The sequence below is a fragment of the Thamnophis elegans genome, chromosome Z (assembly GCF_009769535.1).
Source record: "Thamnophis elegans isolate rThaEle1 chromosome Z, rThaEle1.pri, whole genome shotgun sequence".
NCBI lineage: Eukaryota > Metazoa > Chordata > Lepidosauria > Squamata > Colubridae > Thamnophis > Thamnophis elegans.
The window spans coordinates 91830618-91845888 of NC_045558.1; the positions used below are offsets into that span (position 1 = coordinate 91830618).

At 43.2% G+C, this 15271-nt stretch overlaps 1 protein-coding gene across 1 annotated transcript in view; it reads right to left on the reverse strand.

Annotated features, from left to right (window-relative positions):
- GPATCH8 (G-patch domain containing 8) overlaps nucleotides 1-15271 on the reverse strand; it is a 90085-nt gene that overhangs the window by 39693 nt on the left and 35121 nt on the right. The window contains exon 3 of the mRNA XM_032237833.1: nucleotides 14419-14491. Coding sequence (XP_032093724.1) covers nucleotides 14419-14491 — 73 coding nt within the window. The remainder of the gene's footprint in view (nucleotides 1-14418; nucleotides 14492-15271) is intronic.

The following is a 15271-nucleotide window of genomic DNA, read 5'->3' on the forward strand; positions in this document are numbered from 1 at the left end:
AGGTCAGGCTCAGAAAGGGACGAGGGGAGGGGGAGAGACTGGCAGTGCTTCCTTTTTACTGGAACAGCCCCTGTTCCCCCCCCCATTGGAAACTTGTGCCCAGAGACAAATCCTGAGGCCCACGGGCACCCACATCATTTGAACCCACTAGGCAGGAGTTCCACTGGCAAAACTGGTCCGGGTTTCCTGATCTGTCGGTGGAGGAAAGGCTGCCAGAGCCTTGCCCCACACCCTGCTCTGAGTCGGCATCAGTGGATGGGGTTTGGCCAGGGGCATCTGGAGGTGTCATGGGGCAGAGATGAGCTTGGAGTTGGTAGATCAGAGCAAGAGTGAAACCTGGGTGTCTGATAAGAGAAGCTTTGGGCAGGTGCAGAGCACCCCTCACCTGCTTTGCCTGGGTCAGAGTCTGCAGCAAGAAGCCCGGTCATGGCTTTCCAACATAGGATGGTCCAACTGAAAGGGAAGCCTCGAAGATTGCAAGGCCAACGAAGTGGGGCATGGGGACTCTGATGCAGATGCGATGCTGATCTATTCTACAACCTGGTGGTATCTACCTGGGCAGGAACGCAGTAAGCCTTTAAAGCTGGCTTGAGTGTCTGCCTCACTACCCTTACTCACAGGAGGCAGTGAACATGCATGAGGCCTGGTGCCCCTGAAGACTGTCTTGACCCTCAGGCTGACTGCATTCTGAGCACCTTCCTGTTGCCTGTGTTCATGCCCAGGGTGGGGGATCGAGGCAGTGAGGTGGTCTCTCATTGGCTCCAGGACAACCATGTTCCAGCCCTGATGGATGCACCAAGTTGTAGCTCAGCGCTGTGCCTGCATCAACACTTCCACGCCCCACTTGCATGCATGGCCTCACAGCCTCCTTTCACTGGGACCACCCCAACCTTGTGTAAGAAAGCCATGGCTGGTGGCAATGCTGCCAATCCTCCTGTCCACCTCCCTTCCTGAGTGCAAAGGAAGATTGCGACAGCATGAAAAGTGTTGAAAGCCCCAAAGTCTCGTCAACCAACAATACTTTGGGGCAGCAAAATTGCTTTGCTTGAAACCTCAGCTTGTAAACACTCTTCTTGCCAAGATTGGAATGGTGTGAAAGGCATTTTCAAGCCAACTGGAGCCTTCAAGCAAGGCAATTTCACTGCCCCAAAATCTCATACTCTTCAGCTGGATTTGGTACAAGCCTCAGTTCACAGAGAATAAAGGCGTAAAGTACTGTAGTGCAAGATCAGTGGTGCAAGATCTCGTGCTACTGATCTTGGGTGATCTTGCATTACAGTACTGTACAAACTGCAGGACATTGGTGCTTGTGTGTGGCTGAGAAGGGTGCCGGGGGTGGGTGGGTGGGTATTGAATAGTACTGCATGAACTGCAATGGGGGGGGGGGGATGAAAATGTGAAGCTGCTGTGGGCATGGGTTTCTCATTTTGACCTTTCCCCACTGCATTGCCTCTGTGCCTGGACTTCAGCCTACAACCGAACAGGCAATTCAGCTTCCCCCCTCCCAATCAAGCTCCAGCATCATTTGAAACGTCCCCAGGCACTCTCCTAGTTGCATGCAAGCAACAATGCTCTGCTGCCCCCCCAGCCTTTGATACTCACCCTGGATCACCCCTCCCAGCCTTGTCTGGCCCGTCACAGGTGCCCCTTGATGTGAGCAGCGTTGAGCAGGCCAGATTGAGTTGGCCATGGTCACCCAGTCACATAACACCCAACCACACCCATCTGGCCCTTTAAGGGCAACCATAATGCTGATCCAGCCCTCAAAGAAATTGAATTTGACATCCCTGTGCTATAAGTTTTCCTGCCACAGAACAGGGGATTGAACTAGAAGACCTCCAAGATCTCTTCTAACTGTTATTCTTTAAAAGTAGATAATTACAAACTTAATGTGTCTTTAAAACTAGATTTTTTTAAAAAAGATGTTAGAAAATTTGAGTATAATATTTTCAATATTATGAAAAATAGTTTGGTCTAGAGGTTAAGGTGCTGAAGTAGCAATGGAACTCCTGAGTGCTAGTTCAACCTTAGGTACCGAAGCCAATAGGATGACTCTGGGTTACTGTCTTTTAGCCTTAGAAAAATATCATTAGCAAGAATATTGCTCAAGAAGCTGCATTAATTTGTCCATGTAGACATCAAGAGTTAATCCTTGTTTGTACACAGAACGAACAAGAAATATTGAATGTAAATGGTTCTATAAACATTCATTATGTGTTCAGGGGGAGCAGCCATCATAATGTTTTCTGACTGGGTTATATACAATACAATACAATACAATACAATACAATACAATACAATACAATACAATACAATAGCAGAGTTGGAAGGACCTTGAAGGTCTTCTAGTCCAATCCCCTGCCTAGGCAGGAAACTTTATACCATTTCAGACAAATGGCTATCCAACATCTTCTTAAAGACTTCCAGTGTTGGGGCAATCACAACTTCTGGAGGCAAGCTGTTCCACTGATTAATTGTTCTAACTGTAAGGAAATTTCTCCTCAGTTCTAAGTTGCTTCTCTCCTTGATTAGTCTCCACCCATTGCTTCGTGTTCTACCCTCAGGTGCCTTGGAGAATAGTTTGACTCTCTCTTCTTTGTGGCAATCCCTGAGATATTGGAACACTGCTATCATGTCTCTCCTAGTCCTTCTTTTCATTAAACTAGACATATTCAGTTCCTGCAACCGTTCTTCATATATTCAGGTTCTTCCTAACCATCTTGCTTCCAAGTATTTAAGACTTAGAGCTAATGAGCATTATTCCTCACGGAATAAATATCTCGTTAAATATAAAGCCACAGGAATAATTACTGCATCTTTCTTAGAAATTCCCAGGATCAATAGAAAAATGAAGAACAGCAAGGCAGAAAACAGAAAAAAAGCGACTGATACTTCCAATTCTAATATTATGTGACTGTTCTGATTAAAGCTGTATCTTGACCATCAATGCAGCAATATTATAGTCTTCCTTGTCTTGTGGACATTAAATTACCATCAACACTTAATCCTTCTGCAACCATTTTACTGAATTTTCCTGTTTCTTGTTATACCATCTTGTTTTACTGTCAATCACTTTATCAAACAAACTATTTGTTATAAATCATTTATTATCCTTTTTTATATGTCACCATGGCATATTTCAGGAAGAAGGTAAAATAAAAGCACTCTGTTGCTGGTTGTTACCTGAACAAATTCATATTAACACAGAAGCAGTTTACCGATGTAATGTTTTCAACTACTAGCCTTCAATCATAGGATTTCCTATAATCTGACTGTGGGCTACTGTCTCCATTTAAGCAAACCACTTTATTTTCAGTTTCGATCCTTCAGTTTCTCAATGAAAAAATCCCAATGTGGTTTCAACAAGATCTCCTCTCACCATTGATAGATGTTCCCCAATTTAGGGACATAAGAAGTGAATGGATAGCACTATGTATTGTACAGTACTTCAAACATGAATGTAATGATTACTACTTTGAGTGTTAAGATATGTTTTAATAAATAGCTTTCATTATCAGAGAAAAGACCTGCCAGTTTGTTAGTTCATAGAAAGCCAGTATAAAAGAAAATGAGAAATATTATTCTTATGGTTTGTTTACCAGGAAGCTTGATTACATTGCATTATTGTTTATTTATTTAGTATTACTTTATGTATTATTAGGCACCACATCTTGACAAAATTAAGAAGGGTGACCATATAAATTCCTTTTTAGAGCATCAAGATAATTTAGCAGAGGAGGACATTAACTAGATATTATAAGTAGAATTTTGTAAAAATCTAGCATGAAAAATAGAATAATGTGACTGAATGAAGCATTACATTAAATGCTTACAAAAGTATTGAGTAGTTATGTTTTTTAAAAATAAATTCTGCTATACAATATATTCTCTAAAGAACAAAAAGTTAAAATACCTCTACTTTACTTTTCAGAAATTTCAGTTACTGTTCTTGGATAGATTTTAATGGGTAGATTTTAGTATACCAATTCTCATTAGATAAGAAGCTTAAATGAGTCTTCTAGATAGAACAGATAATTGTAACACTCTGGTTCATGTCAGCGGGGACATATAAATAATGAAAGCTAATAGACAATAGCTTTCAGAAGAGGTACTTCAAAGTGTGCTGTGGTGTGGATGAAGCAATTTTTAAAATCATCATAGCAACCATAGAATTTTCAGACTCACATGGCTGCTTTAGAAATTGCTCCTGCATACACAGTTGTTTTGCTTTTGTAATACAGTGAAACAAAGCAACCATGTATGCATGCAAATGCAATGACAGAAGGGAGAAGCCATTGCAAACCTGAGAAAGGACACATTTTAATAATTAAAAAAATACTAAAAACATGCTTGTATGCATTCAAGAACAGCACAACATTTTAGCTTCAAATTGAAACTCAGTAAGTACAGAATATGTTAAAAATATGTGATAAAGTAGAAGCAACACACACAGACACACACGTGTTTAATTTTAAATTGAACTAATTTGCAGGTACACAAATAAACATCAGACAATGTACCGTATTTTTCAGTGTATAAGGCACATCTTCTTCCCTCAAAAAAGAAGGTGAAAATATGGGTGTATCTTATACACTGAATACAGCATTTTTTTTGCCTCTGCCCCCTTTGCAAAAATGGACATGCATCGCCTTTAGGAGGCTTCCAGAGTGCTCCTGGAGACTGGGGAGGGCAAAACTGAGCACAAAACGGGCTCTTTATTATTGATTTCCCCTCCCCAGGCCCCAGAACTATTCTATAAGCCTCCAAAAGGCTATGCATGCTCTTTTTTTGACAAGAAATGGGCCCGTTTTCATGAAAAATGAGCCATTAGGGAGGTCTTTTATTTGCCATTTCAAAACCTTGGTGCGTCTTATACTCCGAAAAATACAGTAGTTTAGGAATTCATGTTCTCATTGCAATCAATTTTTTTCTTTGAAAAGAACAGTCTTTCCAATTCAGGAACCATATGAAACCACTTCTATATCTTAATCTGTCAAAGTGTGTATAGTGTGACTATTTTGAGATAATCCAGGAGCAAAATACAGTAAACAGAGATTTTTCTTTCAAATAGTGGTTTATCTACGAGGAATATATACACACACATACTAGGCAAAGGTCAAACAATCAATCAGCAATTTATAGCACGGTGTGTACTTCTGTGCATGCGCAGAACTTTCTAAGCACGCAGTGTGTCCCTGATGATGTTTGGGTAGGTGGACGGAGCCTCCTGCTGCTGCTGCCACTACCGGTGGCAGAGTACCACCTCTGATTACCCTGACACTCCTCCCATTTAAAGCTGAACAGCTGACTGCTTTAATATATTCATGATGCTTTCTATCTCTATTATGTCCACACCTCCTGCTTTTGTTTCTGTTCTCACTCCTACAAACACTACTAGTGCCATTATTATTACTGCTGCTGCTGGAACTGCTCCTAATTTTATTTTTAAATGACTCTTTACACTCTGTCCTCATCTTGTGCCTGAATACCTTCATTTTTTATTTTCACTAGTTCAGTTTCCTCAGTTAGGCTTATCGGTATGCCTGGCATTTTCTTTAACTTCCTCCATTTATCTTGTTTTTCCTTAGGCAATGACCATGACCATATCGCTTAGTACTTATGGGGTTCATTACGAATACTACCTACTCTAATCCCATTTGCAGTGAATCGATCAGGAGGTATACCTTTATTACACCTTTCAGGTCTCCTAGGTATAACGCTCTTGAGTGTTGAGTTTTTCCTACTCGCAGGATATACCCTGGATTTTGCCTCTTTATAAACAGCACAATCTAAGTTTATCTTGCACTGCTTTGGCTTTGGCTTATGCCCCTCAGCTAGGTTTGAAATCTTCTGCTGTACTCTGCAACTCGCATTCCCAATCTCCTGTGCCATAAATGTACAGTTGTCATGTATGCGAGTGTTCATAAGTGTTCATGCACAACCATTAGCCTGTCTTCCTAGAATGTTTAATCCCTCATGAACGAATTCTTCCATCTTTCCTGATGGGAGTATTGTCCTCCTGCAAACAGTATTTCATACCCTTGACTGTCTAACCTGGAAACACTGAACAGATTATGATCCAGGTCAGGTACATAAAAGGCATTATCTAATGTTCTTCCTATCTCAGGTACATAGACTTTATCTTACCTTTTAATAGCAGTTTGTTGACCATTGGGCAAACTAACAAATGTTTGCTTAGCTGGTCTCAAGCCAGAAAGCGTTCATAGATTATTAGCAAAATGCTCACTCACCCCACTGTCCAACATTCAAATGTTCCTGGTGTTTTTCAAATGTTGCTGCCAGGGGAAACGATGATGGAGAACCACTCCTCATGTAGCCCTATGTCCTTGTCTCGCTGCTCCTCTGTTTTTCCTCTCAGGGCAGCGTCTCTGGAGAAGCTCTGTAGAACCATGCATGTAGCACCACACTCTGTAGCACCATGCATGTAGCAGCAGTCTCAGTGTCAGCCTTGGAGGCCATCTTTTACTTTGGACCTTCAGGACTGTCACTCTTGGTGGATGGGTATGATGTGGGAACTGGGAAGGGGGGTTTGGATGGTGAGATGTATAGCCATAACAACAACATTCTTTAGCTGAGAATCAAAGTCGTTCAGCCTGCACCTGGAAAGGCGTGACTGGGAAACAACTCCAGTTATGATAGTGACTTGATTGGACATGTGATGAACATGTGGTTGCTGGGGAAGGGACTTTTGACTTTCCTTGGGTGGGGAAACCTGGGAGCTTTCAGATTTGCATTTTCCCAGATGTGCCAATAGGACATCTCTAATAAAATGGAGCTTTGAGGAAATGCCTGCTCAGAGTCTTACTTAGATGGGGGTATTACTTGGAACTTTGACACTCAGTTGCTCTGCTTGGAATCCTAACATTAACCTAAATCTCCTTTAAAAACTTAACCCCGCTCCCTGCTCCATGGGGTGCTGTCCCGGGTCCTGAGCCCTAAACGACCTGATTGCTGGGCGGTGCAAAGACTCATGTAAGATGGAGGAGAAGATGGCAACTAGGGAAGGAGCTACAGGGATTAATTCAGAGGTCATCCTCGAGACCATCTATTCCCCTTCGGAGAGCATGGTAGCAGCAGTGGAGGCCATGGAGGCTGAGCATCGGCGAGGCACCTGGCCCAAAGAGCTGGTGCCCTGGCAGATTGCTCAGCTGGATCCTTCCTTATGGGGCGAAGTTGCAGGGGCTGCCCTGCCTCTGGAATTGGCAGTCGGGACGATTCTTCAGGAACCATGGATTGCAACAATCAGAGTAGAACATACCCAAGCCTCCGAATGGAGAGCCACAAGACCTCCTGAGCCAAGTGAATCCAGAGAATAGGATGTCCAGCCACTGTCACGGAGCCATTCGCTAGAGGGTCTTTTGGGGCGGTTTGACCAACTCAGTATGGAAAGCATTGTACTGCCTCCCGCAACCGGCCAGCCCAGCTGTGTCCTAGCTTAATCCACGTTCACTTTTCCGGGCTCAGGAGCTGCGACCATCCAGAGTGGAGCCAGGCGCAAGGTGGATCACACTTTAGCCTTCCTCATCAGGCTTGGTCCACCGGGATGACAACTCCTGTAGAAGTCGATGCTGCATAGTAGCCAGGGCCTCTGGGCCAATCCAAACTGGGATTGCAAGGAGAAATGTTGGCGCTTGCCAGCCGGCCGTCATACTGCCTTCCACCAACAAAATCCTCCCTGGCTGGGCGTTCTACCCCTGCCAAGGGTGGGTACAGTACTAGTGGATGCCAGTTCCAGGCCCACAACTGGTATTGGCCCCATAGCCTACACCGGCATCCACCCGTCCCCCAAGGTTCAGAGTAATGTTCGACAGAACCCTGGGGAAGCTGGCCTATTTCCTGAACCTGATTTGGTCCCACATTGATCGTTACGGGAACCAGTCTCAGACTGATCAGGATATAGTGTTGGTAATTGCCAACAATATGAATGAGGGAGAAGCAGTGGAGTGTATAGCCCATTTACACAATGAATGGGCCCCAGACAGTGGTGGGTTTCAATTCTGTTTACTATTGATTTGCTCATGTGCATGTGCACAACGCTTCTGAGCATGCGCAGAAGTGTCCAGGTGTATGGGCGGAGACTGGCCTGAACACTTCTTTGTGTATCACTTCTAAGAGGCACTAGACCAGGACCTCAGGCAAGCTTGTGGCTATAGGAGAGTTCTGGACCACATACAGGAATGGTACTGGATAGCCGTAACCATGGACCTGAGATCCACCCACACAAGAAGCCCATCGCAGAGAAACTAGATAAAAGGGCTCTGACCTGTGAAGCCAGTTGAAACATCACATATGGCACCACCAGGAACAATCAAGTTCTTCTGATGTGACCAGCAAGACCGAGTGTCTGAGTGCCTGGCTCCAGCCCCAGTCCCTCAGCGCAGAACTCCATCAGCATCTTGGGAAAGAAAAACCCCAAGGATGCCACCAGATAAGGGAAGGATCACCCAACAAGCCGTTGAGGTTCCTCCCCTTCCCGCTGGTGAGGAGGAAACTCCAACCTCAGAGACCTCTCTGGCCTCCGCCAGTGGGAGCACTGGGGAAGAGGATTCGATGGTTAGTGAAGCCATCTGCCCCTTCTCCATTAAGTCCCCTTCTCCATTAAGTCTCCACAGCTTCTCCATTAAGTAGTGCCAGAAACTGGGGCCCAGGTACACTGGCTGTACCAGGTGTCTGATCAGCCCCCCCCCCAACTGTCCAACAGCTAAGGATAAGCACAAAGCTTCTGGTACACCCCATACGCTTTGAACAGGTCGATGGGACACTAATAGGCAGAGCCCCAACCACTTGTCACAAAGCTCATTAGACTGAAGATGGGATGCCACTGGGAGCTCATACATTTTGTAGTAGCCCCCAAAATGACTGAATTGATCATACTAGGTCTCACTTGTCTGGACAAATGGGATCCAACAATGGGTCCCACTTGTGGGAAAATGGCTACCAAATGCTAAGAATAGGCATTGGCCATTGCCACCAATTTTGCTGAATAAATGCCAACAGGCGCCGAATCTCGGCGGCCCTAGCCGGCTGCAAAACGCTGCAGCCACCACAGATGAGCTCCTGTCTATCCTCAGGTGCCCAAAGATGGCCGCCTTTAGCGAGTAGGATGGCAACTTCCGCCCTCCCTCCCTACGGACTACGAGACTGAGTTCGTACTGGGAGCCAAGTTGCCAAAGCCATTACCCCTAAAGAAATGACTGAATTGAGAAAATACATCAACGCCAATTTAACTAGGGGCTTCATTCAACCTGCCAAATTCAAACCCCCATGCTGTTCAAAGAGAAAAAAGACAGGGGGATGAGACTTTGTGCAGATTTTCGCAGAATTAATGCCATGTTGTGGATAACAACTACGCCCTCCCCTTGATGAAGGACATGGCTAAGTCACTTAGTGAAGGGCAAGGTATTCACCTAGCTAGACTTAAGAGAAGCCTATGACCGGATGTGGATTGCTCCCACTGCTATTGCTACCTGCTTCGCTTAGTAACTGTTCGTGCCTGGATCGTATCTCCACCTCTATGGAGAAGACTGTGTTCAACTGCCCGCTGGGCAACTTCCAATTTAAGGTCATGCTGTTTGGGCCACAGGGAGCCCCCGCTGTAATTCTGCAGCTGATCAATGAGGTGCTGCATGAGCATCTCTACAAAGGTGTTCTATTTCCCTGGATGACATTCTTATATTTAGTAAAACACTGGAAGAGCATGTTAAACTGAGGCAAGTACTGAAAAAACTCCTCACCGTGAAGCTCTATGCAAAGCTCTCTAAATGTGAATTCCATAAGACTTCCCTAGACTGCTTGGGCTACCCAGTGTCCAGTGAGGGGATCGAGATGGACTTAGGGAAAATGAAAGCGGTGCTGGACTGGCAACCCCCTGCAACCTCAAGCAGCTCCTCAGGTTTGCAAACTTCTATGGGCAATTCATTCCAGCATTTGTAGAAGTAGCCCTCTCCCTACGGAGCTCCTGAAAACAGCCCACCCCTTCAAAGCTGTGTCCAACCCAAACACTTGCCTGGTCGCTAAAGTGCCAAAAGTGTTCAAGAAATTAAAGCCTCTTCACCAAGGAGCCAATCCTCCAGCACCCCAATCCTGAGCAACAGTTTACTGTTCAACAACATAGCAGTGGCAGCAGTCTGCAAAAAGATCCCCAGTGTCGGCTTTGGTCCTGTGCATATGTGTCCAAAAACCTCACCAACACCGAGAGAAGGTAGGCAATCTGTGAGAAGAAGACTTACACAGTCTGATGGGCTCTCCTCTCCTGGAGATATTTCTTAGAAAGGAGCAAAGTGCCATTCGAGGTCTGGACTGATCACAAAAATCTCACACACACCCCTCCGAAAACTGTCTCCCAAACAAGTCTGCTGGACACAGTATTTCAAATGGTTCAACTGAGCTAAAATACATCTGGCGGGGGCGGGCGGGGAGAACTGCTAGCAGACGTGTTCTCCAGAAAGCCACAATTTGATAATAGGCGGGAAGAAGTTGTCCATGGGATCATCTCCCATCTTCAACCAGCAGTGCAAGTCACCACCCAGGGGCCAAACCAAACACCAAAGAGACCCCAGGGCATGGCAACTAACAACTGCACTAAAAGCCATAGCCAATCAGTGGTTTAATGATAACTGTGATATCTTGACCATAAGAGAGGAACTGGCCTGGAAGGGGTCCAAACTATGTGTCCCCACCAGCTTGAGGCTGCACTTCTTGCAGCATAGTCCTGACTCAGCAGTCATCTCGGCTTCCTAAAAACCCTCCACTACCTTGGAGGCAGTTCTGGTGGCCAAAAATGAAAGCCGGTGTGGATGATTATGTAAACAGTTGTGCTACCTGCACCATCATGAAGATGAGGCCAGGAAACCTCCCCGGGCTTCTCCAACAAGTAGCTGACTCCAGCTTGCCCTGGGAGGAAATCGCTATGGATTTCCCAGAGAGTTGAACTCCCAGAGTGGGGAAACACAATCATCTGGACTGTGATAGACTTATTCTCTAAACAAGCCCACTTTATGCCTTGCAAGAAACAAGTAGATACACACCTATCTCTGCAGCCCCCTTTCCATCTGGAAGATCAAGTTTGTCCACCAAATACACTAGGTTGAAATTGCCCACCAAAAAGTTAGGACTTAAGTTCTTAGGGCCATTTCCAATAGTGAAAGTAATTAACCCAGTAACAGTTCAATGCCTGCTGGGGAAAGTGCATCCAGTCTTTCACAGCAGCTTGCTGAAACCTGCTTTTCTTTCAAGACTGAGGCCACAAGATCGCCCAGCACCTGGTACAATGGTAGTGCAAGGAGAAACCCATTATGAGATTAAGAAAATTTTGGATTCTAAATTATATAGAGGTCAGTTGCAGTATTTGGTCCATTAGAAACGATACCCTTTGTCTGAAGCTACCTGGGTTAAGAGCTGGGATGTGAAGGCAGATAACTACTAAAACAATTCCATGATAAATTTCCTAATAAGCCAAGGGCCCTCCTGGAGGGGGAGGAGGTGGTTAGGGATTGCCTGGACTAATCTCCTAGATTCATCTCATTTCAGGACACACTCATCAGTTGAAGGGGGGGGGGGGCAGCCTGTCAGCCTGAAGGCCAATTTTTTCTTTGGATCTTCAGGGCTGTCACACTTGGTGGACGGGCATGCTGTGGGAACTGGGAGGGGGGTTGGATGGCAACAAGCAGAGGTGGTATTCAGCTGGTTCAGACCGGTTCACCCGAACCGGTAGTGGAAATTGTGGGTGGGCTGCCCACCCACTTTGGCTCTATGTCGTCATATTTAGGCATGTTTTCAAGCCAAAGAGCATGCATGGAAGACTGAGCGCCAGCGTGGATGGGGCGTGAGCAAGCAAAGCGTGCACACTCACATTTGCAAGCCAGTAGGGAAAGTAAGTGAATATCACCCCTGCAATGGGGTGAGATGTATAGCCACAACAACATTCTTTCACTGGCAGTCAAGATCGTTCAGCCAGCACCTGGAGAGGCATGACTGGAAAACAACTTCAGTTAGGATGGTGACCTGATTGGACCATGCGATGGACATGTGGGTGCAGGGGAAGGAACTTTAACTTTACTTTGTAGGGGGAAACCCGGGAGGTTTCAGATTCAGGTTTTCCCAGATGTACCAATAGGACATCTCTAATAAAATGGAGCTTTGAGGAAATGCTTGCCTCAGATTCTTAATTAGTTGGTGGTGTTACTTGGAACTTTGACACTCAGTTGCTCTGCTGGCATCCTGGGATGTTGCAGATGTGGGACTGTGCTGAGCATTATCTCATCCCTTTCCTAGTCATCTCTCTTTAACTTTAATAGGATTTGTATGCCGCCCACTCCCAGGGAACTCTGGGAGCCGTTTCTGTTCTTCCTCTAACAATCGGTCAATTAAATACATCATAGTTATGTCACTCTCTTGCAGAGACTCTAGGCTAGTCACAAGAATGTTGCATGAAGCGTCCAATGAACTGAGCACTACATACACCTTGTGTGACTCAGTAAATGTCATTCCTCTTTCCTCTAATTCTAGGAATTCTTTCTCATAACCTGCAGATGTGTGGACATGCTCTCCCCTGGCTTCAGTTGTATTTTATGCAGTCTCCTTGTTAGCAACACTCTACTGCCCAGTCTCACTAACATACACAATGCACAAAACCTCTCAACACTCTTTCACAGACTGGAGACCCCTCACATGTATCAGCTGACTGTCCACTAATACCAGAATTATGTTGGCTAATGCCTTTTCATTTCTTCTCCTGTCTCCATCATCCAGGACTGCTGGTGGATTAGTAACTATAATCCACAACTCCTCCCTTTGCAGGTACATTTCCATCTTTACAATCCAGGAGAGGTAGTTTTTCTCATTCAGCCAGGACACCATGAAACCTCCTCCCATTACACTGACAGAAGCCATGTTGCTTGTTTCTGTTACAAGCACTAACCACTAACAAACCAGGATGTTCTGTCCCTCTGGCTCTGGTTCAAGATCTCACTGGGTTTCTCTTCTCTCTAGTTTCACTAATCACTCTGGCCTTCTCTCTGGACTGGGCCATAACCTGTCAGTGTGTGCACAATGTGACTATTTTGAGACAACCCAGGAGCAAAATATAGTAAACAGAGGTTTGTTTTTCAAATAGTGGTTTATCTACAAGGAATATATACATGCACGTACTAGGCAAAGGTCAAACAATCAATCAGCAATTTATAGCATGGAAGCACACATGGAGAAGATTCGCCCCAACGGGGCCTCTCTTATAATTCAGACTCTTAAAGTGGCAACAGTCAAATAACTCTGCTGACTCATTACTACCATTGCATCATCACTACAGCATTACAGCAGCTGGTCAGCTATTAAAACATCATTAACCTGACATAATCGATTAACCAAGGAGCTTTCTTATTCATATAAATATAGCTTAGCTTGCTAAGCAGCACTTAATAATTATTCTGAATTGTTCACACAGTACAAAAAAATTTCACCATTTTCATTAATGGTAAACTGCACTGGAGCATAATAGGAATGAAACATATTAGAGGATAGGCAATGTAGTAAGTTCCAATATATGTTTGGATTTTACTTTCATAATGGACTTATTTTACCTATCCTATTGTCTAAATGGCTTTGTGGCTACTCACTAACTTTGTATTGGTTATCAAAAACCTGGGTACCTAACTGAAGTGTACCACAGCTTAAAAGAAAGTAACATTCAATATGGGATGATGTGAGATAGGGTGGGGAATTAAACTAGGAAGAAAAAATCAGAAGTTTGTATTGGGTAAATGCTAATTATAATAAACATTCTTCTAAGCAAAATGCATAACCTCTTAGAAGAAACTTCAAGTGAATAAATTATAGCAACAAATAATTTGAATTAATCAGATTTCTCTAGGTTTTGAAACTTACTATTTAGATTAACATTTACTATGGTAGTTTCAAGTCTTATATCTCCAATGCAGACAATATTCAATTTTTGTCTAATGCAATGCAAACAATAATCAATTTTAGCCTAAAATCTAGATATGTAAGGTTGAGAACCACCTCCTAGGTTAAAAAATTACTATTTTCTGGAAGAGATTTATTGCATTTTTTTCTTATGTTTCATCCACCAAAGGTGATGATAAAATCATGGTGACACAATGACTAAACAATTTGTGTCAATAACAGAATGATACGTGGGTTTCCCATCCATACTATATTCCTGCTGCAATATCCAGCTTTCAACTTCCTTTAAATAAAATCTGATATACATACATAATTCAGAATACAGAGACTATATATGAAGAGAAACTGAGTGTAATAATGATAAATGTAAAACTTGGTAAGTACAAGGGCAAGAAGGGAGGGAAGGAATCTAAACTGGAAATTTAATTTGAAGGACATTGAATATTTTAATGGCTATATATATATATATTTACTTACCTTGAAGAGATTTCCCCAAGCCTTGGCCCAGCTTCCAACCATGCTTCTGTAGCAAGCGGTGTCCAATATTATCCTGACAGACAGAAGAGAGAAACAAACCAAAAATATTCCAATAATATATTCTTCTTTTACAATGTCATTTTAACACATGGCGAGCAAGGTAGTTTTCTACATGTATGCATGCAAAATAAATAAAATAAGAACTACTTAAGGGCAACAATTGCCCAATAAAAGGGAAAAGATATTTACATAAAAACAAAACAAAAAAACTAGAACACCTGCTGGTAAGATTTTTCCACAGGAACAGAGTTCAGGAAGGATCATCATACTTTCTGATGGTGTGCTGGGCAACTTTTGTGCATAACAGGGAAAAAAAGCAATGGGGAAAAATAAAGAAATCGACATTTAAAAAGCATTAAATCAATCTAGTTATACAATCATATCCATCACCTAAAAAGCGCCACTTGATTTTTGTAAAAACAAATAAACAAACAAACTAACTAACAATGTGTTTAGTTTATTTTTTACTTGTTTGTGTGTCAGACTTTGAAGAGATCACGTTAAGTTGTTAAGTGTCAGACTTGCCCCACCACTAGAAACCAAAACACAATCAGAGCAAAATCCATGTTAGATTTGATTGTTTTACAAATAGAAAATAATATATACATACAAATATCTATATATATATAGTATATATATATATATATATATATATATATATATATATATATATATATATATATATATATATATATATAATATATATGCACATATATATATGCATATATAACCATATATATACATATATACAAGCACACACACACATATATATATACACACACATATATATGAA